The 20,823-nt window shown below is 49.0% G+C and overlaps 10 protein-coding genes across 10 annotated transcripts; 6 read left to right on the plus strand and 4 right to left on the minus strand.

Annotated features, from left to right (window-relative positions):
- Positions 1-304: 304 nt before the first annotated feature.
- On the minus strand, positions 305-3,782 carry N7479_007383 (putative importin 11; the record flags this gene model as incomplete). Its single annotated transcript, XM_057255077.1, has 7 exons — positions 305-1,378; positions 1,435-1,623; positions 1,674-2,146; positions 2,203-3,218; positions 3,266-3,403; positions 3,455-3,555; positions 3,618-3,782. The coding sequence occupies 7 exons, from the start codon at positions 3,780-3,782 to the stop codon at positions 305-307; spliced, it is 3,156 nt and encodes a 1,051-aa protein (XP_057108939.1).
- Positions 3,783-4,472: 690 nt separating this feature from the next.
- N7479_007384 (uncharacterized protein) lies at positions 4,473-4,922 on the plus strand (the record flags this gene model as incomplete). The annotated part of the gene is made up of 3 exons (XM_057255078.1): positions 4,473-4,572; positions 4,629-4,773; positions 4,838-4,922. 3 exons carry the CDS (start codon positions 4,473-4,475, stop codon positions 4,920-4,922), a joined length of 330 nt encoding a protein of 109 aa, XP_057108940.1.
- Positions 4,923-6,198: 1,276 nt separating this feature from the next.
- Positions 6,199-7,684, plus strand: N7479_007385 (acid phosphatase PHOa; the record flags this gene model as incomplete). Its single annotated transcript, XM_057255079.1, has 3 exons — positions 6,199-6,384; positions 6,449-6,510; positions 6,568-7,684. 3 exons carry the CDS (start codon positions 6,199-6,201, stop codon positions 7,682-7,684), a joined length of 1,365 nt encoding a protein of 454 aa, XP_057108941.1.
- A 518-nt stretch (positions 7,685-8,202) lies between these two features.
- Positions 8,203-8,463, minus strand: N7479_007386 (uncharacterized protein; the record flags this gene model as incomplete). Its single annotated transcript, XM_057255080.1, has 1 exon — positions 8,203-8,463. The coding sequence occupies one exon, from the start codon at positions 8,461-8,463 to the stop codon at positions 8,203-8,205; it is 261 nt and encodes an 86-aa protein (XP_057108942.1).
- An 831-nt stretch (positions 8,464-9,294) lies between these two features.
- Positions 9,295-10,906, minus strand: N7479_007387 (uncharacterized protein; the record flags this gene model as incomplete). Its single annotated transcript, XM_057255081.1, has 5 exons — positions 9,295-10,164; positions 10,222-10,554; positions 10,621-10,655; positions 10,714-10,783; positions 10,853-10,906. The coding sequence occupies 5 exons, from the start codon at positions 10,904-10,906 to the stop codon at positions 9,295-9,297; spliced, it is 1,362 nt and encodes a 453-aa protein (XP_057108943.1).
- Positions 10,907-11,438: 532 nt separating this feature from the next.
- On the plus strand, positions 11,439-13,011 carry N7479_007388 (pex2/pex10/pex12 family protein; the record flags this gene model as incomplete). The annotated part of the gene is made up of 3 exons (XM_057255082.1): positions 11,439-11,747; positions 11,817-12,080; positions 12,139-13,011. The coding sequence occupies 3 exons, from the start codon at positions 11,439-11,441 to the stop codon at positions 13,009-13,011; spliced, it is 1,446 nt and encodes a 481-aa protein (XP_057108944.1).
- A 259-nt stretch (positions 13,012-13,270) lies between these two features.
- N7479_007389 (anthrone oxygenase family protein) lies at positions 13,271-13,947 on the minus strand (the record flags this gene model as incomplete). Its single annotated transcript, XM_057255083.1, has 2 exons — positions 13,271-13,839; positions 13,887-13,947. 2 exons carry the CDS (start codon positions 13,945-13,947, stop codon positions 13,271-13,273), a joined length of 630 nt encoding a protein of 209 aa, XP_057108945.1.
- Positions 13,948-14,383: 436 nt separating this feature from the next.
- Positions 14,384-16,311, plus strand: ilv3B (putative mitochondrial dihydroxy acid dehydratase; the record flags this gene model as incomplete). The annotated part of the gene is made up of 3 exons (XM_057255084.1): positions 14,384-14,539; positions 14,588-14,801; positions 14,858-16,311. The coding sequence occupies 3 exons, from the start codon at positions 14,384-14,386 to the stop codon at positions 16,309-16,311; spliced, it is 1,824 nt and encodes a 607-aa protein (XP_057108946.1).
- A 709-nt stretch (positions 16,312-17,020) lies between these two features.
- N7479_007391 (RNA 5'-triphosphatase domain-containing protein) lies at positions 17,021-19,290 on the plus strand (the record flags this gene model as incomplete). Its single annotated transcript, XM_057255085.1, has 2 exons — positions 17,021-17,477; positions 17,531-19,290. 2 exons carry the CDS (start codon positions 17,021-17,023, stop codon positions 19,288-19,290), a joined length of 2,217 nt encoding a protein of 738 aa, XP_057108947.1.
- Positions 19,291-19,762: 472 nt separating this feature from the next.
- Positions 19,763-20,709, plus strand: N7479_007392 (40S ribosomal protein eS19; the record flags this gene model as incomplete). The annotated part of the gene is made up of 3 exons (XM_057255086.1): positions 19,763-19,792; positions 20,220-20,344; positions 20,415-20,709. The coding sequence occupies 3 exons, from the start codon at positions 19,763-19,765 to the stop codon at positions 20,707-20,709; spliced, it is 450 nt and encodes a 149-aa protein (XP_057108948.1).
- Between the last annotated feature and the right edge of the window lie 114 nt (positions 20,710-20,823).

The following is a 20,823-nucleotide window of genomic DNA, read 5'->3' on the forward strand; positions in this document are numbered from 1 at the left end:
AGAAAAATGACACGGTGAACTGGTCACTCGACTAGGGATCCGCCATCCGGCTGGTGAAAGAACTAGAGTCCCAAGAAAGATCTACTATTTAGCGATCACAATAAGCTTTGAGAAGATATCTTATGTATTGGGGTATGTATCAGTATCTGGGATCTGAGAGTGCTAAAAGTCGACAGGTATGGACCATGGTGGTCATGCAAGTAGAAAAATATGAGTGTAACAAGCATATACAACAGAATGGTGGCAATGCAAATGGAAAGTGAAAATGCGCTACCGATATCAAAAGGAGCAAGGTCTTCTTCACTCAGAGTAATCCAAGTGCTCCAAACGCGGCCACGACTTCAGTGTCGACGTTGACTAGCCACTCATCCTGGAACCGCTGTGCTCCACCACAGCCAGCGATAACCTCTTGCAGGCGATGGCGCACAAAGTCTCGGATCATAAAGCGATGGATTGCATCCCCGGATTGCCAGTCACGGCGACGAATGATCTCGGGCGATTCGACCTCTTGGGCTTCTGGCATTGCGGTTTCTGACCCGGGTGGTGCATTCCAGCAGACCAGATAATCGGCATTGGGGTCAGTGCTACCGTCTGCTAACTCGGTGATGAGATCTGTCCATACACTCAAGTATGATTGCAAGTGAGAAAGGATGTAGGCAGGGGGCGGAGGGGGTAAAGACGGATCGAGTGGCGGTCCTTGTAGGGCCAAAAGTTGGGTGAGGGCAAGTACGTGGAGTTTCTTTTGGTTGATGCTGCCAATGTTATCGTAGTGCGAAAACCATTCGGTCACGATCCAGGTCAGAGATTGTTCATCAGATGAGTTGGTCGCGGCGGCGACTGATGAGGCTAGAATGGTAGGACTGGCCAGTGCAAGGCGCGCTAGCACAGAGAAGTAATCGCTTTCGACGACACCGTCCACAGGTGAAGTCTTTCTGTTTGGACCGGATGTCTGACTCGCTTCGTGGGCAGAGTAAAGGCCTTCTAGCAGGGAGGCAAGGAAGGAGCTGTCTAGAAGGGACTGGGAAATGACGCCATATGTTGCTTCGCTACCGCCGTCCACTGTCTCCGCACCGCGAAGCATCAGATCAACAAGGCGAGGTATCACACCGAGTCGTTGCTTAGTTGTGGATTTGAGTAGTGATTCAAGGATCACCAAAATTTGGTAGCGGAAACGGTCACTGAGAATCTCCTGCGGCGCAAGGAACACATAAGATTCGAGGATTTGAATGGCCTGCGGGGTGCTATCGGTTGCAGCTTCGAGAATGGGGAACAAAGACGGGAGAAGTGATATGATTTCCGGTGAGGCAGGAGATGGTGTAGCCTGAATAATGGCATGCCAGAGATCCAATGCCTCATCTAGAAGGTAAACAATGGTTTCCTTGGCGAAAAGTTAGGTTAAGTTGATATATGCAGCATGATTCACACGGGACTTACCGAGCCAGGTTCCACTGAGCTTTGGATCAGTGGAAGAATAAGAGAGTGATACCTCACAGACTCCTGTCCTAACGATTGAATCAGGGATGACAACAAAGTCAAGATAGCTTGTTTCATCAAGTGTTCTTCGCCAGAGCTTTCCCACAGCGGTGGGAGTAAAGAAATGATTCGATCAGAGAATGGGTTGATCTAGTATTGTGAGTTACGCAGGCGCCAACAAAACCGAGGCAACAACTTACATGATCTTCCATCTTGACGACCACCGTGCGAACCGTCTCCAAAAGCCCCATCTTGGTATCCGAGGATTCGACTTCTTGAACGAGAGACATGAGACTCTCCAAGATGGTAGGCGCAAATGGCATGAATGCTTCGGGTGAAAATTCGTATGAGTTAAGTACACTTCGGAGTTGCCGACCGGCGGTAATGCGGACGACCAGATCGTTCATAGGATCATGCTTGCCGAGCAAATGCTGGAAGATCTGGCAAATTGCGTCCATGTTCAGTTCGCCTGCCTTGACCGGGACCCATTGGCCAAGCACGAGTGCGATTCTTCTCCTCAGAAGCTTGTACTCTGGTTCTTGAGACTGGACCTCAGCAACCATCGTATGCTCCAAGAATGCGTTGAAGTCCAGATGCTGTTCAAGGCTGGCCGCAGCCAAGCCGATGGCAGAATACAGCGAGTCTTTCAAGAGCACATCGTGGTTGTCGGTGCCTAGAGTATAAATATTAGAATCGCATCACACTTTATATGGCTCATCAATAACCTACTCGCGAAAGTATAGAATACGGTCAGCAAACGTGGAATTAGTAGATCCTTGAAATGAATCACGAGGTCAAGGAAAAGTTTTTCCGAGCATGAACGGATTGAGAACTCCCAAGCATCAGTATTCTCTTCCTCTCGCTTTTCCCATTCCTCCGGTTCTTCTTCCCAATCTTGGAAATCGATCTTGCGGAATCTAAAGAACTGCGTGACGAGTAGCTCCATGACATTGATCACAAATTCTTCGGTAAAGAGTTCCGTTTCGACGAGCTGAACGGATTGTTTCCGCTCCTCCTTGTCTTCCGGTGTCTGGTATTTGAAAGTGTGAGCAGGGTTGAATGCCATTTTTGCGCATGCACGAATCAAGAGCAGAGCTCGCAGACCGGTCTTCTCAGTCAAAGATTTCCCTTCATCTTCGCCTCCAGCACCAAGGCTGTCATATTTCTCGCCAAGTTTGACGACTAATGACCAATACGACTTGACAAGCGAGATACTATCTGGCAGCAACGCGAAAGACGCGGGGTGTGTTTTGGCCATTTCGACATGCAACTTCGACATCTGAAGCAAATGCTTCTCGATGGCCCGATGAATCGGCTCGGGGAGATTGGTAGACCCGTCCACGAGAGAATGGAATTTGCTGAAGTGCGAATGGGTCAGCACCCAGAAGCCCTGTACTTCTTGGCTGCGACTCGGATGTTCAAAGCCAGCAATGATCAGACGCCTGAGGACCTTGAGAGATACCAAGCTCAATTCGAGCGTCCCCAGCAACTCTCCCTCTCCAGCACCACCCTGCTCCAGTATCGCCCCCCATTGATTGACTTTATCAACATAGATGCCTCCTAATAACTGGAATATCTCGGGTGATGCGGACTGAAGATTATGTCGCGTTCGTTGAATTCGTGCCGTCGATAATTCCTTGATTATCTGTAGCAATATGAGGAGAGTTCGGGGAAGTTGGAGCGGGTTTGCTCCAGGTTGGACGGAGGATCGGAGTGAGGAAATGATGTACGAAATAGCATCCGGCCTGATTAAAATTAGAATGAGATGACACACAGCTGCAGATTGACATACCAATCATGGGGAAACTCAAATCGCATGATTTTTGCAATCATCAGGGAGTTATGGAGAGCCAGCAGCGGCGAAGGCTCAACGATTCCTGCCTCAAGAGCCCGGGTCTTGATGTGTTCCTTTTCTTCCTGTTTCATCGCACTTTCACAAGTGTTAGCATGCGCTTATCTTGGTGATATTCCGATGACATACTTTGGTGCTGTCTTGCGCCAGTATTTATCGATGCCATTCTTCAATTGAATAATGGCAAGATAACGAACTTCATGTGGCACGGAATGATCAAGAAAGACTTCCTATATGTTGTAAAGTCGTGTTATTGGGTGAAGCAACAACAACCAAGACTGTTGACTGATACCTGTAGAAAAGAGTAGTACATGCCCTGTTTCTCCCAGTTCTGGAGCTGTTCAGTGCCCGTTCGAACTTGCTCCTGTGACGAGCTTGCTGCAAGGACTAGCGTATTGAGCACATTTTGGGGGCTGAGTGGGTTAGTCTCGCCCTGTGCTTCGATGGCAAAGGTCATGGCGAATAACGGCGATCGACGCGTGAAAGAAAAAAGAGCTGCAAAGCCCGTGGTTTTTCTAATAGAAGCACCAGATCAGAATTTCACTGAAGTGCCCTGAACCACTAGACATTCATGGAAAGAAGCGCTATGTGAGTTCCTAAAGAAGTGATCAAAGAACTGACATGTCTCGTCGGAGCTCCCTTCTCCAACATGAACTCCCCGCCTCCGGAAAAGCAATAATCCGGTCCCGCCAAACCCTAGGGTTGAACCCTAATGTCTATCCCGATTCAGATCTGCTGCTAGGGCTCCCAATGTTTTTCCCCTGAGATCAATGCCCTCTGGGCAGCCCTGGAGGTGGAGACAATGAAGTCAGCCTCAAACAGCTTCTAAGATGCTTAAGAGTGTCATTTTGGAAAATTGGATTGGCAACTTGTTTTCAAGCAAACCCCTTTTTTTTCACCTACAACATATACAATGGTTCTGTATATTTCTTTATTTGTGACATACATATGATGTAGCATGATGCAACTACAATTCCCAACCTGAAGTGAAGTAGGTATGATGTGGATGGGGATCCAGGACGAGAGAGATATATATATATAAAGCGCAATTCAGTTGAACGCAGATGGCAATCTTTAAGTTCAAATTCTTCAAACACCCGTCAATTTGCCTACATATACTACAACATCGAGACATAACTCAAACAATATGCCTAGCACCGAAGAATTGAACCAGGTAACCTTCAATGCCGAGAGGAACCTCAACTCCTACGAGGCCAAGCAGGGCCTTGGCAAGAAAAGTGACTCGAGTACGTGGAGAAGCCGGTCTTGATCGATGCCATGTATATACTGATAACCATTCCAGCTCTCGAGTCTGGTGTTGACGAGATGGTTGACCAGCGATTCTCTCAGGCCACAGGTGTGAAGTATGGCCCTGGCTCAGCTGCCTCTGGCAGTGACCGCCGTGTAATTCCCGAGGATGAAGGTGGCATTCGGGATGACCGCAACAGGTGAGACATATACCACTTCTCTGCCTGTCAATCGTTCACATTGTTAACATTCTGTTCCTTCTAGACTCGCCAGAGGAGGTCATTTCGAGGGCACTGGCGGCCCAGAAGACGATGTCAGATTCAAGAACGAGAACCGTGGTGGTGACTAGGATACTATGAATCTTCAGAATATGAAGCGTCATGGGATTAGCCGGTAAAAATGTATACAAATGATACCTGATAACCTATATACGATAATGGAATTTTGTTTCATATTCAAGACTCAACTTATACTTGAGCAGCCCAGGCATTAGAATTCTGTCGCCTAGCAATGAGCTCCACTCATGTCACCTTCCTGACTAGTACAATGAATATATGTACGGAGTACCTAGGTATATTTCAAAAACTGCCCCGCATTTGAAATGTAACCTCGTATAGGCAGAATAGTACAACAACTCCGAAAGCTTTACAATCCCAGTTATCTTGTAAGAAAAAGAATGGCAAGAGAATTTTCAGTCGAATCATTTACTTGGGATTTCTCATTTCTCCCTTCTCGAAATGGCCGAGTGTCGGCGTTCCTTGTACACCCCGACGACTCCGACGAGAAACTGCCATATTAGGCAATCCCAACACTCCTAGGGCAATTTATATTCTAGTGCTCACATGCTCTCATCTGTTCTCATTTGTTTTCACCGTTTGATTATTGGGTGAAGCTTAGCACGCCCCTGAGCCAAGCTCAGTGATTTGTCTGGGCACCCCATTTTCTCCACTCACCAAGCATCGGGCCAAGCAACCGAGTCTTATCTCAAGAAAAAGATACCTCTGGGGCTGGGCACGCTAGCGTATAAGTCCCCACTTCAATTGGACTAACATGAATTACAAGAAATCAGGTACATCGACATCTATGGATATGTATGCATGTACCGTGTACTCCGATGTGTAAACACATATGATACATAATGGACTATATACATACTAGATAAAAGCTGCTTTGGCGAGGAGAGGGGTCGGGCCGTAGTCTTGGATCAGCTAAGCATTCGCCCTGGTTCTTGGTGCGGGCCCCTCGTTTTTGTATTTCGGTCCATTTAAGCCAATCAGAGGGCTCCATCGCTCCATGTGCCAACGTCGTACAACAAACCGTTCTAAACTTCAACTCAACATCAGGTACGGAGTACATGGATGAGACTTCAACAAAGCTAATAAGAACAAATAAATTCAGGTACCGGTCAGGTATACCTTCCTCTGAGATTTTTATCTCCGAGTGGACCTATGTATGATGCACGTGTAGTGAATTGAACCCCCTTCCAAGCTTCCATACATATTCTGCTATTCCGACCTCTCTTGATGATCTTTTCTTCTTCTTTCTTACCACTCTCTTCAGTCTGACTCGTTCTTATTCTATCAGTTACATCAATCTTTCATTGATTTTCTGCGAGATCCATCAAAATGAAGACTGTCATCGCGGTCCTGGCGGGAGTGGCTGCTCTGGCAACCGCTCAGACAGCTACTACGTCTGAGCCTGCTGTCGCTGACATTCGTGCGGCTGCAGCAACTACCAAGCCGGAGGTTACTGTCTCCGATGTCAAGGGTTTGGCTTTTGATCGTTTCTATCAAGTCTGGCTGGAGAACACTGTGCGTGATAAACTCCCAAAGCATCCCTAGAGTTCTCGAGACACCATGACTAACTGGCTCATAGGATTACAGTGATGTTGCTGCCGATTCTGACATGCAATGGCTTGCTTCTCAGGGTATCTTGCTGTAGGTTTCCAATGACTTGGGCTATGAGTTGAGGTGACCCATTCTGATATTCTTTAGGACCAACTTCTATGCTGTCACCCATCCTTCTGAGCCCAACTACTGCGCTGCCGCTGGTGGTGACACGTTTGGAATGGATAACGACGACTTCAAGCAGATCCCTCTGAACGTTTCCACCATTGCTGATCTTCTTGACACCAAGAGCATCTCGTGGGCTGAATACCAGGAGCACATTCCCTATGCTGGTTTCCAGGGCTTCAACTACTCCAACCAGGCAAATTACAAACCTGATTACGTCCGCAAGCACAACCCGATGGTGCTTTATGACTCCGTTGTGGCCAACGACAGTCGTACACGTTCTATCAAGAGCTTTGATGACTTTGAAAATGATCTTCGGGACAAGAAGCTTCCTCAGTGGGCGTTCATTACTCCTAACATGACCAACGATGCCCATGACACCAACATCACTTTCGCTGCCAAGTGGGAGCGTCCTTGGGTGACCAAATTGCTCCAGAACGAGTACTTCTACAACAACACCCTCCTCCTTCTGACCTTCGATGAAGACGACACTTACACGAACGACAACCGTGTCTTCAGCGTTCTTGTTGGTGGTGCCATTCCTGAGCACCTCAAGGGTACCAAGGACAATACCTTCTACACTCACTACTCTAGCATTGCCAGTATCTCTGCTAACTGGGGTCTTCCTTCCCTGGGCCGCTGGGATTGCGGTGCCAATCTCTTCGAGATTGTCGCCAACAAGACTGGTTACGTCAACTACGAGGTCGACAAGACCCATCTCACTCTTAACCAGACTTACCCTGGTCCCATGTCAGATGGGGACACGTCCGTTGGCAATACCTCCACATTTGTTGCTGAGTGGCCGGTTCCCATTACCGATAGCAATGAAAAGTGCTCCGCCGGTCACGGTATCCTGGATTCCGTCAAGAAAGCCTATGGACACCTGAACGCGTCCTACGATACCAAGCCGTACCCCTGGAGCGCCAAGTATCACTACAACGACAAGGTCACTGCCAAGCGCGCAAACGATACCACGGCCAAGACCAACGCCACAACGGTGGACTCTACTACTGAGAAAAGCACTGGCTTCATTGCCACGGCTCCCATCTCGACTGTCATGGTCGGAGTCCTGCTGGCCATCGCTGCCTACTCCTTCTGATTGAGCAGTTCTTCATCCTTTCTTACTAGTCGGCTGGGTGTGGCTGTGTTCCTATGGCTCTTTATCACCCGGGATCTTACAAACGCGGTACTGATTGACTGGAGGGAAGGTTTTCTCCAAATTTCGGAGATGTAAAACAGAAATAACCATCTCCATCTGGAGACCAATATCTTAATCTTTAGCTACGAATTGAAATGCGCTATCATTCTGACATTGCTGTTCCCATTGAAAGACTACTAGAAGTAATCCTAAGAATAAACCACAAAACGCGGATGTAGCATTTGCATCGACGTATTTATTGAACCCGAGAACGTATGATCCTCTTGGGTGGCCGATGGGAGAAAGCTGATATTGAAACGGATAGTGAGGTCACCCATTCAGATACCGAAACATGCCCCTAGTGTAAGCCCAGCATATTGGTACTTTCTGACACGAAGGCTGGATATGCGAAATACATCGCAACAGATTTACCGCGATACTCGGTCACGAGGACAGATTTCATCGACGTGATCGCCATTCTAGTCTTCTTTGTCCCGCATTTCTTCATCCCCATCGTTACGATTTTCCGCATTGTGGCTGAGTAAAAGTTCTTGGGAATCCCTAAGGTTCTGAGGTTTGCCCCGGACCGCAGTATGTTTTCGCATGAAGAAGGTTTTTGTCCACAACCCCACAATCATGGGGACTTCGTAGGTCAAAATCAGCTCCTTGGGCTTATTAAGAGGGCAGAATGACTTTCCAGAGGCCTTCAAGTCAAGTGTTCTTTTCAGGAAAGTCCCCATAATAGGACCACATGGAGGCACATGTGCATGGAGAGTTGAAAGGTTCGGAACTAATGTCAAGAGAATCACCATCAAAGGCCAACAATCTTGCCGGGAGAGACTTCGAAAAATAGTATCTTCAAGATCACCCAATCCTGTATCATAAATAACACTGCGGACCAGCTCTCTCTCGGTCACCGGCAGCTGGACTTGACTTAGCCAACTAGCAACTGCGCAGGGGTAAAAGCCCCAGTTTCCGAGATTCAACCCCCTCACAATCGCCGCAATGTGGGGATTGCTGCATAAGCGATGCGGTACCGACTTTTGGGCAGAGCAAAATCTAGCACTGCAATGAAGAGTTCAATAGGCAAGTTTGCTAGGTTTGGTATGGTTGCAATATAACCAGAAAGCGAAGAGGAGAGAAGAAGGATTGATTCTCTACAAACAAACAGAAGCTAGCTATATAGCTAGTCACAGCCTGACAAATATGGTATCTATCAGATGATCTATCTCAAAAAATACATCAAGCAAGTCAGTAGGTTATTGTATGTGTGTATGGGGAGGAGAAAGACCGGGATTTAGCCCTTCCAAGGTTCTTATAAACGTGGTTGGAACTGGACTTTACAACGGAGATCTATAACCCCCACGCTTGGCTTATTTACTATTTTAATATAAGCTCACCGGGAGGATTGATCTAGGTGTCAAATATTACTGAATAATGGATCTTCTTTGGTAGAGCCAAGTAATTCTGCATGGTTTTCTGTTCAATTCTCTATAACCCCGAAATCACACCTCCATTTTCAACCAGGCCTTTGGTTAAACCAGGTATCTATCACAGACGTGCTGTCTTGATCAAATACTTTTAGTCTCAAGGAAACTGTCAAGACTATACAAGAACCCCTCCCGGCCATTCCCACTCATCTTGAAACCACCAAAAGCAGCATCCTTAGCGCTCGTCGGGCTAGTGCAGTTCACCCCAACAGTGCCCGCATCCAGGGCCTTGGGTAAACGAATGGCACGATCAATATCCTTGGTAAAGACAGCAGCGTACAGGCCAAACTCCGAATCATTTGCCTTCTCAATTGCTTCAGTCTCAGTGGAAAAGGTATTGATTGCAACAACCGGGCCAAAAACCTCCTCTTGCATCAGCCGCAAGTCTTCAGCAACGCCCTCAAAGATAGTCGGCCGCACAAAGAACCCATCATTTGCATCACCGCCTAGACTGAGTGTTCCATATTTCTCCCCGATATCAAGGTATTCCTTGATCCGGTTATACTGCAGCAGATCAATCTGCGGGCCATGCGAGGTGGCAGGGTCAAGTGGATCGCCCATCCAGACAGCAGCAAGCTTCTCGCGGAATAGTTTAATGAATTGTTTAGCCACTGACTCGTGCACATAGATTCGTGAGTTCGCCGCGCACACTTGTCCGCTACTAAACTGAATGCTGAATTGTGTCTGCGCAACAGCTGTCTCCAGATCCGCGTCTTCGAAGATAATTGCCGGTGACTTCCCGCCCAGCTCCATATGCACGTGCTTCATGTTTGACTTTGCAGCTGCCGCCTGGATCTTCTGGCCCGTCGCCGTGGAACCAGTGAAGCTGATACAGCGGACGGCCATGTGCGATGCCAAAGCCGCCCCGGTAGGGTTGCCGAAGCCAGAGATGACGTTGATAACTCCGGGTGGGAAGCCGGCTTTCTCAATTAGCTTGGCTACATAGAGAGACTATGCTGAGTGTCAGTTCGCATGGTCACAGTGATACACAAAAGATATTGCACAAACCGTCAACGGTGCCTTCTCACTGCTCTTCAATACAACTGTATTGCCTGCCGCCAGTGCGGGTGCCACTTTCCCGGCAAACATGATGAGCGGGAAGTTCCACGGGATGATAAGTGCTACTACGCCATATGGCTGCTTGACGGTTAGGTTTAGGTGGTCCGGTGTGTTGAGGCTGGCCGTTCCCTGCGCGGTCCAACCACCTCCAGCGAAGTATCCGGAGAACTCGGCTGCTATACTGGCGTCAATAAAATGCGAGATTGGTCGGCCGGTGGAGAGTGTCTCGAACTTCGCCAGCTCATTGTTTGATTCCAGGATGAGCTGGGATAGGTTGCGCAGCTATGCGCCACGCTTGTCGGTGCCCAGATCTCACCAGGCGGGAAAAGCCGCGTTGGCAGCAGTAACTGCATCTTCTATGTCTTGTATGTCGGCTTCTTGAACTTTGGTAGGAGAGTAGGTGTTAGCAGTATGTTGGCTTTTGCGGAGAAGGGGACACACCTTGCGCAACGACCTCTTTGGTGTATGGATATACAACCTCAAATGTTTTTCTAATAGACGATTCTCGGAACTAGAAATGTCAGTATAAAGAAGCATGGTTTATAGCAGTCCCAGGGTACTAAATGTAGTAGATCCATACTTCGCCGTTAATGAACAGCCGAGTTTCGATAGTTTCATTCACTGTGGACGCCATAGTTAATATAGGTTTCATTGGATAATGTGGTTCGAATCGTACAAATTGGGCATGTACAAAGCCGACTTGCATAGATCAATTGAAATGGCTTATGTTGGCTGTCTAGACATCTGCGTAACAATTCCAACTGGCAGAAATCAAGTTCCATTACCAGCTCACTGGTCTCAATTGAGTCAAGTGATAAATTTTTGATCATGGATTCCTTGATCAAGTTCAGTGACTGGAACCCTTCTTGTCAAGGGTATCTCCGAGAGAGCCGTACCGACCACGATGCTTTCTAACACAGCGTTATACCTACGCAAGTACACATTAGAATCCTGCTTGTATCGCTAAGAATTTATATGTTTTTGTCACGAGTACTCAAAATCTCCATAAGAGCATTGGAAATATCATAGTCACGTGAAATAGATACCTCGGCTCTTCCGTCTAGGGAACCGAGTGCCATGAGCAACTCCGGGGCCCATTTCCCCGTGTTCTCACGATTCCCCAACTTGCTCCCTCCCATCCTCTACAAACACGTCATGATTTCGCGATGAGCTCAACAAATTTCGCCGCCGCACAAGAGCGTGTTCTTGAACGTCGTCGCCAGCGTGAAGCCGAAGCACGCGCCCGCAATGCAGCACAGCAGCGGGCCTCTCCGATTAGCCCGGCTGCCGTCCAACGTCTTCCATATCCATTGAATCGATTACCTAGCTCAGGGTGGCGGATATGGAATTCTATCAAGGGTCGGGATGGTACGCGCCCCTCATTTCGAGTGGGCCAGGTGGATGCTGAATTGTTGGATGAGGAGCTGCTTGGTCTGATGAAGGGCCAGGTCGGGGATGCCCTCAAATACTTTGGTGTATGTCTCAATGCTTGGTGGATGAGTCTCTAGAGTGTTGTGATGAAAGGTGGCTGACAATGACAATAGCCTCAAATGCGCGAAGATTGGTCACATGAGATTCTGTTCGCGTTACGGGCTATCCTTTTCAAACTATCAATATGGGATCACAACGCATCGTATGGTGCGACACTACAAGGCCTTAAATACACCGATAGCCGAAGCAAAGGACCTGTTTACTCTTCTCCAACGAAATTGCAGAAGGGTGTCTATGGCTTATTGACGGTTGGAGGGCGATATGCTTGGGACAAGTGGGAGAGCTGGTTGGTCGGACAAGAAGGTGGCTATGACGAGGTTAGTTGCCGACATAAATCTCTCTTTTGGCAATGTTTTATTAACGGATACTATAAAGCCATCACAGGACATCCGAATGCTGTCGCGACTAACAGACATAATTTCGACATCGCACTCGATTGCCGCCTTCGTCTCTTTCCTAGTGTTCCTAGTTAATGGCCGATACCGTACCTTGGTTGATCGCATCCTTCGCATCCGCCTTACTCCGCCGTCTGCACAGGCTAGCCGGGAAGTATCCTTTGAGTATCTAAACCGTCAACTAGTCTGGCATGCGTTTACCGAATTCCTTCTTTTCCTCCTTCCTCTTGTTGGAATTGGGCGCTGGCGGCGATGGATCGCCCGTGCCTGGCACAAGATGGTCAAGTCTGTACGGTCAAGCGGGGATGATGACGAGGTTTACGAAAAACAAGGAGAGCTGGCCTTCCTCCCTGAGCGGACCTGTGCTATCTGCTACCGCGATCAGAACCCGACCGCAACCACAGAAGCCGATGCCATGGCGGCCTCTGTATCGGGTGGTATTTCGGGATCGGCGCAAACTGATATCACAAATCCATACGAGACCATTCCCTGTGGCTGTATCTATTGTTTCGTCTGTATTGTGCAGAAAGTCGAAGCGGAAGAAGGCCAGGGATGGACTTGCCTCCGATGCGGTGAAAATGTTAAGAAATGCCAACCTTGGAATGGTGATGTGCTAGAAGAGGCACGGTCGCAGCCTGGCACTGGGAAGATTGTTGGCTTTGCCATTGACGGGGAACCTGATAGTGAGGCCCGTGGGACAGATCTTCACCAAGAAGGCGCATTGGACAAATCCAGCCCGTTGCAAGAGATCAGCGCCGATGAAGCCCTGCAACATTCAGACCAATGGTCTACCATTGAGAAAGAGTCTACGGAGGACAATGGCGCAAGAGGTACGAACGAAGATGAGGACTAAGGCCTCGCCTCACACTCCGGATACCCTTGGAAGTGCCTACTGGCCTCCCCTTGCCCGACCTGTTTATGAATATACAATTACCTGGGTAATCGTATTACATATTTGACTTGCAACCCTGATAGAAATTTGACGATACCCATACTTGAAAATTGAAATTTCCTTTTACATAACCATACAAGAAACCTTCTAGTTAGTTAACTAACTAACTAATTCAACAAACAGCAAAAATTCAAAACGCCACAAGTTCTGGCATTCCTATTTAAGGAATTGTCCAGCTGGAGACCGCAGCATAGAACCCAATACCAGCCCCGATAAGTGGAAGCGTAGCTCTGATCAAGTTCAACTTCGACCAACGCTGTAAAAGTTCAAGCACCTCGCTATCCTCCCTGGCTTGCTTGGCCTTCTCCTGCGGACTAACCACCATGCTCTCAGAACCCTCGGCGTCGGCCGCATCACCACGTGTTGCATGAGCCTTCAATTTGGCATTCGTCTTCTTCATAGCCGTAAGAGTAAAAGGTACAATGCTCATCGTAACCCCAACAGCAAGCAGATAGCATGTGGACCAGCTGGACCCAAGACCAAGAATATCCGGGCCAGGGGTAGGAGAGTTCTGCAATGTCCAGAGCGCATAAAGGTTTGCAAGTGAAGATACTGCGGATATACCGGGGAAAATCTTGCTGCCACGAGTATACAGATCCAACCACTGGTGTGTCAAGTGAGCGGTCGGGGTTTCTGGGGTATCCTGGAATGGCAGTGTCGCTCCGGGTGGACGACGAGCTGGAATAATGATATTGGGAATGCTCATTATTGACAATGTAGCAATGCCGCCTTGAATACTGTAAGTGTCTATCCATCGATTGCGTAGTGCTACTTACTTGCTGCCAGTGCGCAGCCAAGTGTCCCTATTGCCTGAGCGATTCTCACGTCAGTGGCCATTATATGGATACTCTGTCTGGTATTCGGAATGGAAATGAAGTAGCTCTAAAAGCCCTGAATATTGCTTTTATAGGTATCATATGTATGACGTCGATGCTAGTTATGGACGGAAGCGGTCGGGTGTGACCAAGCAAATTTACTTTAGTAACCCCAGCCTTGACTAACTAGTTAGGTACCTAGGTAACTAGGTAGTTACGTAGTTAGTACTACTATATAAAGACTTTTGGTGAGATCTAGCCTTATATAATGTAGATCCGGGGAGTAGGCCCAACTCCGACTTGCTCATAAATCGGCCGTATCTAACTGGACAATCCTGAACGTGGGGTTCTGGGGGTCGGACATCGGTGCGAAGCTCCCGAGATTGTGGGATATAATTCTGATCAATTGCCTCTATAACCTCTTTCTTTGTTGGTTTTATTTCGTCTGACATATCATCATGGATTCCTCAAAGCCAACTTCTAGCACTCTTAGTGAGGCTAAATATATCAACTTCCCTTCTTTGCCTGCAGATGCGAAACACCCAGATGGCACCCCCGCGCTCAACCGTCACTCCCACACTATCACCAAAGGCCATGACTTCCCTGGTGCACGGGTAAGTTAAAAATGAGAAAATATTAAGTTTCATTACTGACCGCTGTAGGCTATGCTCTACGCTGCCGGAGTCCCAGATAAGGAAGCGATGGCAAAGAGCCCGCATGTTGGTATCGCTTCGGTATGGTGGGAAGGGAATCCATGCAACATGCACTTGATGGACTTGGCCAAGACTGTCAAGAAGTCAGTTTTGGAACAGGGAATGCTTGGGTGGCAGTACAACACGATTGGTGTTTCGGATGCAATTACCATGGGCAGTGAAGGTTCGTTTGACCATTAGCTCTCACTGCTAGGAAACGAGATAGCTAACCCTCGCTAGGAATGAGATTCTCTCTTCAAACTCGAGAGGTCATTGCCGATAGTGTCGAGACCGTAACTTGTGCCCAATACCACGATGCCTGTATTGCTATCCCGGGCTGCGATAAGAATATGCCCGGTGTCGTAATGGGCATGGCTCGCCATAACCGCCCCTCAATTATGATCTACGGTGGAACTATTGGAATCGGCTACTCCGAGCACTTGCGGAAGCCTATCAATGTCTCAACATGCTTCGAGGCTGCGGGTGCCTACGCCTACGGCACCCTGCGCCAGCCCGACGACGGTGGTGATCAAACCAAGACTCAGGATGAAATCATGGATGACTTGGAACGGCATGCCTGCCCAGGTGCTGGCGCCTGCGGTGGTATGTTCACGGCGAATACTATGGCCACTGCTATTGAGTCAATGGGTCTGTCATTACCTGGCTCATCGTCCACACCTGCCGAATCGCCATCCAAGATGCGAGAGTGTGTGCGTGCTGCAGATGCTATCAAGGTCTGCCTAGAGAAGAACATTTGCCCACGGGACCTATTGACCAAGCGGTCCTTTGAAAATGCTCTCGTCATGACTATGGCGCTGGGCGGTAGCACTAACGGTGTCCTCCATTTCCTGGCCATGGCTCGAACTGCTGGTGTTGACCTGACGCTGGATGATATCCAGCGTGTCAGCAACAAGATTCCCTTCATTGCCAACCTCTCACCTAGTGGCAAGTACTATATGGCCGATCTGTATGAGATCGGAGGTGTCCCATCTGTGCAGAAGCTGCTGATCGCGGCCGGTCTGCTTGATGGAGATATTCCCACAGTGACAGGCAAGACGTTAGCCGAGAATGTTGCTTCATTCCCCTCCCTAACGGAGGGCCAGGATCTGATCCGCCCATTGGACAACCCAATCAAGGCAACCGGTCACCTGCAGATCCTACGTGGTAACCTTGCACCAGGCGGTGCCGTCGCCAAAATTACTGGCAAGGAAGGGCTTCGATTCGTTGGCAAGGCCCGTGTATTTGATAAGGAACACCGGCTCAACGACGCCCTGAACGAAGGCCGCATCCCACGGGGCGAGAACCTCGTGATCATCGTGCGTTACGAGGGCCCTAAGGGTGGGCCCGGAATGCCGGAACAACTCAAGGCCAGTGCTGCGCTTATGGGAGCCAAGTTGACCAACGTGGCACTTATTACTGACGGACGGTATTCGGGTGCCAGCCACGGTTTCATTGTCGGGCACATTGTGCCCGAAGCCGCCGTGGGTGGCCCGATTGCGCTCGTCCGTGATGGGGATATTGTTACTATTGACGCAGAGACCAACTCGCTTTCCATGGATGTCTCGGATGAGGAGCTTCAGGAGAGACGACGTCAGTGGACCCCTCCTTCACCGCAAATCACTCGTGGTGTGCTGGCCAAGTACGCACGATTGGTCAGTGATGCATCACAGGGAGCCATGACGGATCTATTTTAATGGATCTTCTTGATAAATCATTATGATATGCCACCTAATTGTGTAAATGTATACAACATATGGAGTAGGTATAGCATATTTCGAGGTAGTTGAAATGATGTTATGATCTATCTTGTTCCAGAAAGGTGTAAACATTGGATTTCGATAGTATATGATCTTCGTCGCCCCGCTTGAAATTGGCCAGTAATAGATAAGAGGCCACGCATGCTTGCCCCGGGGGTACTAAGAAATGGAGTCTAATACCAACACCTTGGGAACCACATGGACATATGTTGTAGTGCGCATAGTACATCATCAGGGGCAATAAGAAAGCAGGGAATATATACAAGATCGAGAAAAAGGAGACTAAAAATATGCTCTTAATAGTGTATATTGTAGAAGTACATCTCCTCCCATAGTAAATGCCATAATCAAGTAAGTTCCTTCCGAGGTTCCCAAATTTGTGGCGGTAGGAGTGGAGTCCGACTATTGATGACTCAACCCCCACGCTGTTCCTCCCAAGGCTGTGAGTGGCCGAAACTAAATCTCTCTACTTTTTCTTATCCTTGCCACTCAAAGGCTTCAACGTTGTCGATCTAGCTTTCCTTATTGGTCTCGAAGTTATTTGCCCTATATCCAAAGAGCATCGGGCGTGCCGTCGCGTGGTTCTTGGCATAATCCCTATCGGGGGGCCCTGAAAAAGCCCAGATCGCCCCTCTGGTACTTAATCATGGGGTCAGACGCTACCTCCGCCCTCTACGACTCGTTGACGTCTGAATCCAACCCATCAAGTGTCGCGGCTGTCCTGCGACTCTTTCACTCAGTGCGCACAGCCGCCCAAAACACATCGCTCTCCTCCGTCGCCAGCGCTTTCCGCGACCTCCATCGCAATGACAATGTGAATTGGGGTCAGGTTGTGTTCTTAACTACCTGTGTGATCACCATGACTGGATGCGGGGTGTTTTCCTCGCTGGTGAGACGCAAGCAGCCAGGGTCCAAGGCCTCTCGTGTGCAGCGTCCTGCTGCTCGTAAGAGCTCGACCAAATCTTCGAAGACTTTGAGCTCCTCGGAAGAGGATGATTATGAAGATGAAGACTACGATAGCAACGCATCGTTGCGACATGGAACCAATCCAAACTACAAGACGAAAGATTGGCCGTCGGACACTCAACAGCAAAGCACTGATGGTGGGTGAACGGCTCGTCTTTCACTTAGGACCTTGATTTTAACGTTCGCGCAGCATACGAAACGGACCCAGGCATTCTCCGGAAATTCACCACATACAACTCTTACACTACTTCGGTAGCTACCTATCCCGCCATTCGCACCTTTTACAGCCCACATCCACACCTCGCTCGACTCCCGACCAAACCGACTCCTGTCCCACTGATTGTGGTTGTTCATGGGCTAGGCGGGTCCCTTGCACAATTCCACCACCTTCTAACCAGTCTGTCTAATGTCAGCTCATGCTTTGGTATTGATTTGCCCGGATGTGGACTGTCAAAGTTTGAACCTACGGATTGGAATGCATACACTGTGGAGGCTCTGTCCGAATTATTGGCCGAAGCCATTGATCAGCACCGGGACCGGGAGTCTGGCCAGGAAATAATTCTAGTCGGACACAGTCTCGGATGTTCCTTGTCCGCCCTTCTAGCTTCATCGGCGTCTTCAGTTGGTGCAAAGGTGAAAGAGCACATAATTGGCCTTGTTGCTGTGTGTCCTCGAGCCTCACCCCCATCTGCGCAAGACACTACCAAGTTTCGCCGAGCGCTCTATGTTCCTAGTCTACTTTTCGATCTTTGGCGTCGCTGGGACAGACGTGGAGGCGAGCAAAGTCCCAGTGTTAGGCGAATGGTCGGCGTCGCTGCCGACGTGGAAACGCGGAATCTCCAGGTGCGCTTCAACAAACAAAGTCGGACGCCTGTTTGGCGACGCATGGCGTGGGGCACACTTCCCACCTACGATAATGAGGACCACCCGATTGGTGGACTCCCAGGTCAACAGGTCTGGGCGGGTATTCGCATGCCAGTTCTGTTGATCGCGGGAGAGATGGATGCTGTGACCAAACCAGTAGAGGTGCAGAAGATTTTGAAATTCTTTGGTGATGCTTCAGCCCATACCACGATTGATACCAGCGATAGCAGCATCATCCCGGATGCTTCACGAGTCCATGACCAGATGTCGACTCCAGCCGGCGATATCGTCAACGAGAAGGTGTTTGGCGTGCAGATCTTCGAGAAGCACCTGGAGGTTGGCCAGCGAAAGCGAGTGGTCAAGTCGGCAATTTTGCCGGCGCCCGCATCTCACGCACTGCTGTACGACCGGGCGACCTATCGCACGCTTGCAGGGATTATCCAAGATTTTCTCTCATCAAATATCGACAAGCGTCTCGGTCTGGGCTGGCAATTGCAGCACATGAACACATCTGGAAAGTGGGATGTCAAGAATCTTGCCAAATGGAAGAAAGTTGCCCCAGTCTCGGAACGGATTGCCAACACATTTGTCGCGCTCAAGATGTTGCGCGAGGTTGACGAGGAACACAACCCTGTGGCTTTCTCGGCAAAATACCGCGGCCGCATCCATGCTGTCATAGACATTAGTCATGAAAGTCCGGTCTATAACCCGGTCGAAATGGAGAAGGGTGGAATCCACTACTACAAGCACCCGACTATATCCAAGATTCCTCCAACTCCAGACGAGGCACGCGACTTTATCGCTCTGGTCAATAAACTACAAAAGGAGATCGATGAGAATATGGAGCAGCGTACAGATGAAGAGAAGTCTCTACCACGTCCAGTGGTCGGAGTTCACTGTCACTATGGCTACAACCGTACCGGGTTTTTGATTTGTTGCTATTTGATCGAGCATCTTGGTTTTGGTGTGCAAGATGCCATTGACGAGTTCAACCGGTGTCGACCTCCCGGTATCCGACATGGCCACTTCATTGACACTCTATTTGTGAGATATTGCGTTGGACTGAAGAGAGCACCCACATTGTAATTGGGAATAATTCAGGCGTTTTGCAACTGGGGCGAAGACTACATATGGATCAAGGCATTAGGGAACGGGTACATCGTTTAATTGTTTCAAAGTTACGAATCATGAAAACCGTTATGAAATAGATATTAATTTGTGTATAATTAGAACATGAGAGAATGAGCCTTCAAATAACATCCATCCATTAGTTCCTCCGCAGATTTTCTGTCAAACGATTAATGCCTAGAGTATCAGGCATCAATGGGTGTCAAGTGGAGCCTGAGACGTCAGGCAAAATTGGTGTATATCACATGACCCAGCTTAGGGTACGGCTAACCCAAAATGGACAAGCGAACGGCACACAGACCCAACCCGCCCAGAGTTGTGTGTGTCTTGAAATTTTGAGCGACTCTTCGACTTCGACCCTGCCCACCTCGACGCCCAACGCCTCTCTCTCTCTAATCCCTACCCTTCGACCCCTCGACAAGTCGCCAAAATGGGTGGTGTTACCGTTCGCGATGTGGACGTAAGTGTCCTGCTCGATTTTTAGGTGATCGGTCACCAGCTCTGGTTTGCGTGATGTGGACGGTTCGTTTCTGGATGCACGGATACCACAACATCGGTCGGATCATATCGCCAGGATGGAAATGCTTTGCACGGATTACACACGCACTAGGCGAATGGTTTCATTGCCTACGGGAAATATGTCGAATACTGAAGGATGTGCATGCATGTTTTGAGGGGCGAATTTTTGATAGATCGACAGATCTATCGGTATTCGCTTTCTGAGAAAGCGAATACTCAACACAACGACTGCATGCAAGCGGAAACTCCGACGAACGATGAATTGCTTCCAGAAACGAATCCGCCGCATCTGCAAATCCACAGACTTTGACCGGTCCATGCATATCCTGATGAACCACTACTAACATATAATTTTTCTCCCCACACAGGCGCAGAAGTTCATCTCTGCCTACTCTGCTTTCCTGAAGCGTCAGGGCAAGCTCCCCATCCCCGGATGGGTTGACACTGTCAAGACCTCTGCTTCCAACGAGCTTCCTCCCCAGGATGCTGACTGGTACGACCGCATCAAATATTAAGCCACCAAAATTCGAACACCTAATTGACATTCTTGCTTTTTGCTAAAGGTTCTACGTCCGCGCCGCCGCCTGTGCCCGTCACATCTACATGCGCAAGACCGTCGGTGTCGGCCGTCTTCGCAAGGTCCACGGTTCCACCAAGAACCGTGGTGCCCGCCCCGCCCACCACGTTGATGCCTCCGGCTCCGTTGACCGCAAGGCCCTCCAGGCTCTTGAGAAGATCGGTGTCCTCGAGATTGATGAGGACAAAGGTGGCCGTCGCATCACCCAGAGCGGCCAGCGTGATTTGGACCGTATTGCCAAGACCACCGTCGATGAGGAGGAGGAGTCTGATGAGGAATAAACGTATCGCAACGATGGGCTTTTAATAGTTCGGGGATAAGTCGTTTGTTTTTGTGGTTTTGTCTTCGCTACGGCGGCAAGATATTGGAAATGACGGCACAAAAATAAAATTCGG

The sequence above is a fragment of the Penicillium vulpinum genome (genome assembly GCF_028829585.1).
Source record: "Penicillium vulpinum strain IBT 29486 chromosome Unknown utg000003l_segment0_segment0, whole genome shotgun sequence".
NCBI lineage: Eukaryota > Fungi > Ascomycota > Eurotiomycetes > Eurotiales > Aspergillaceae > Penicillium > Penicillium vulpinum.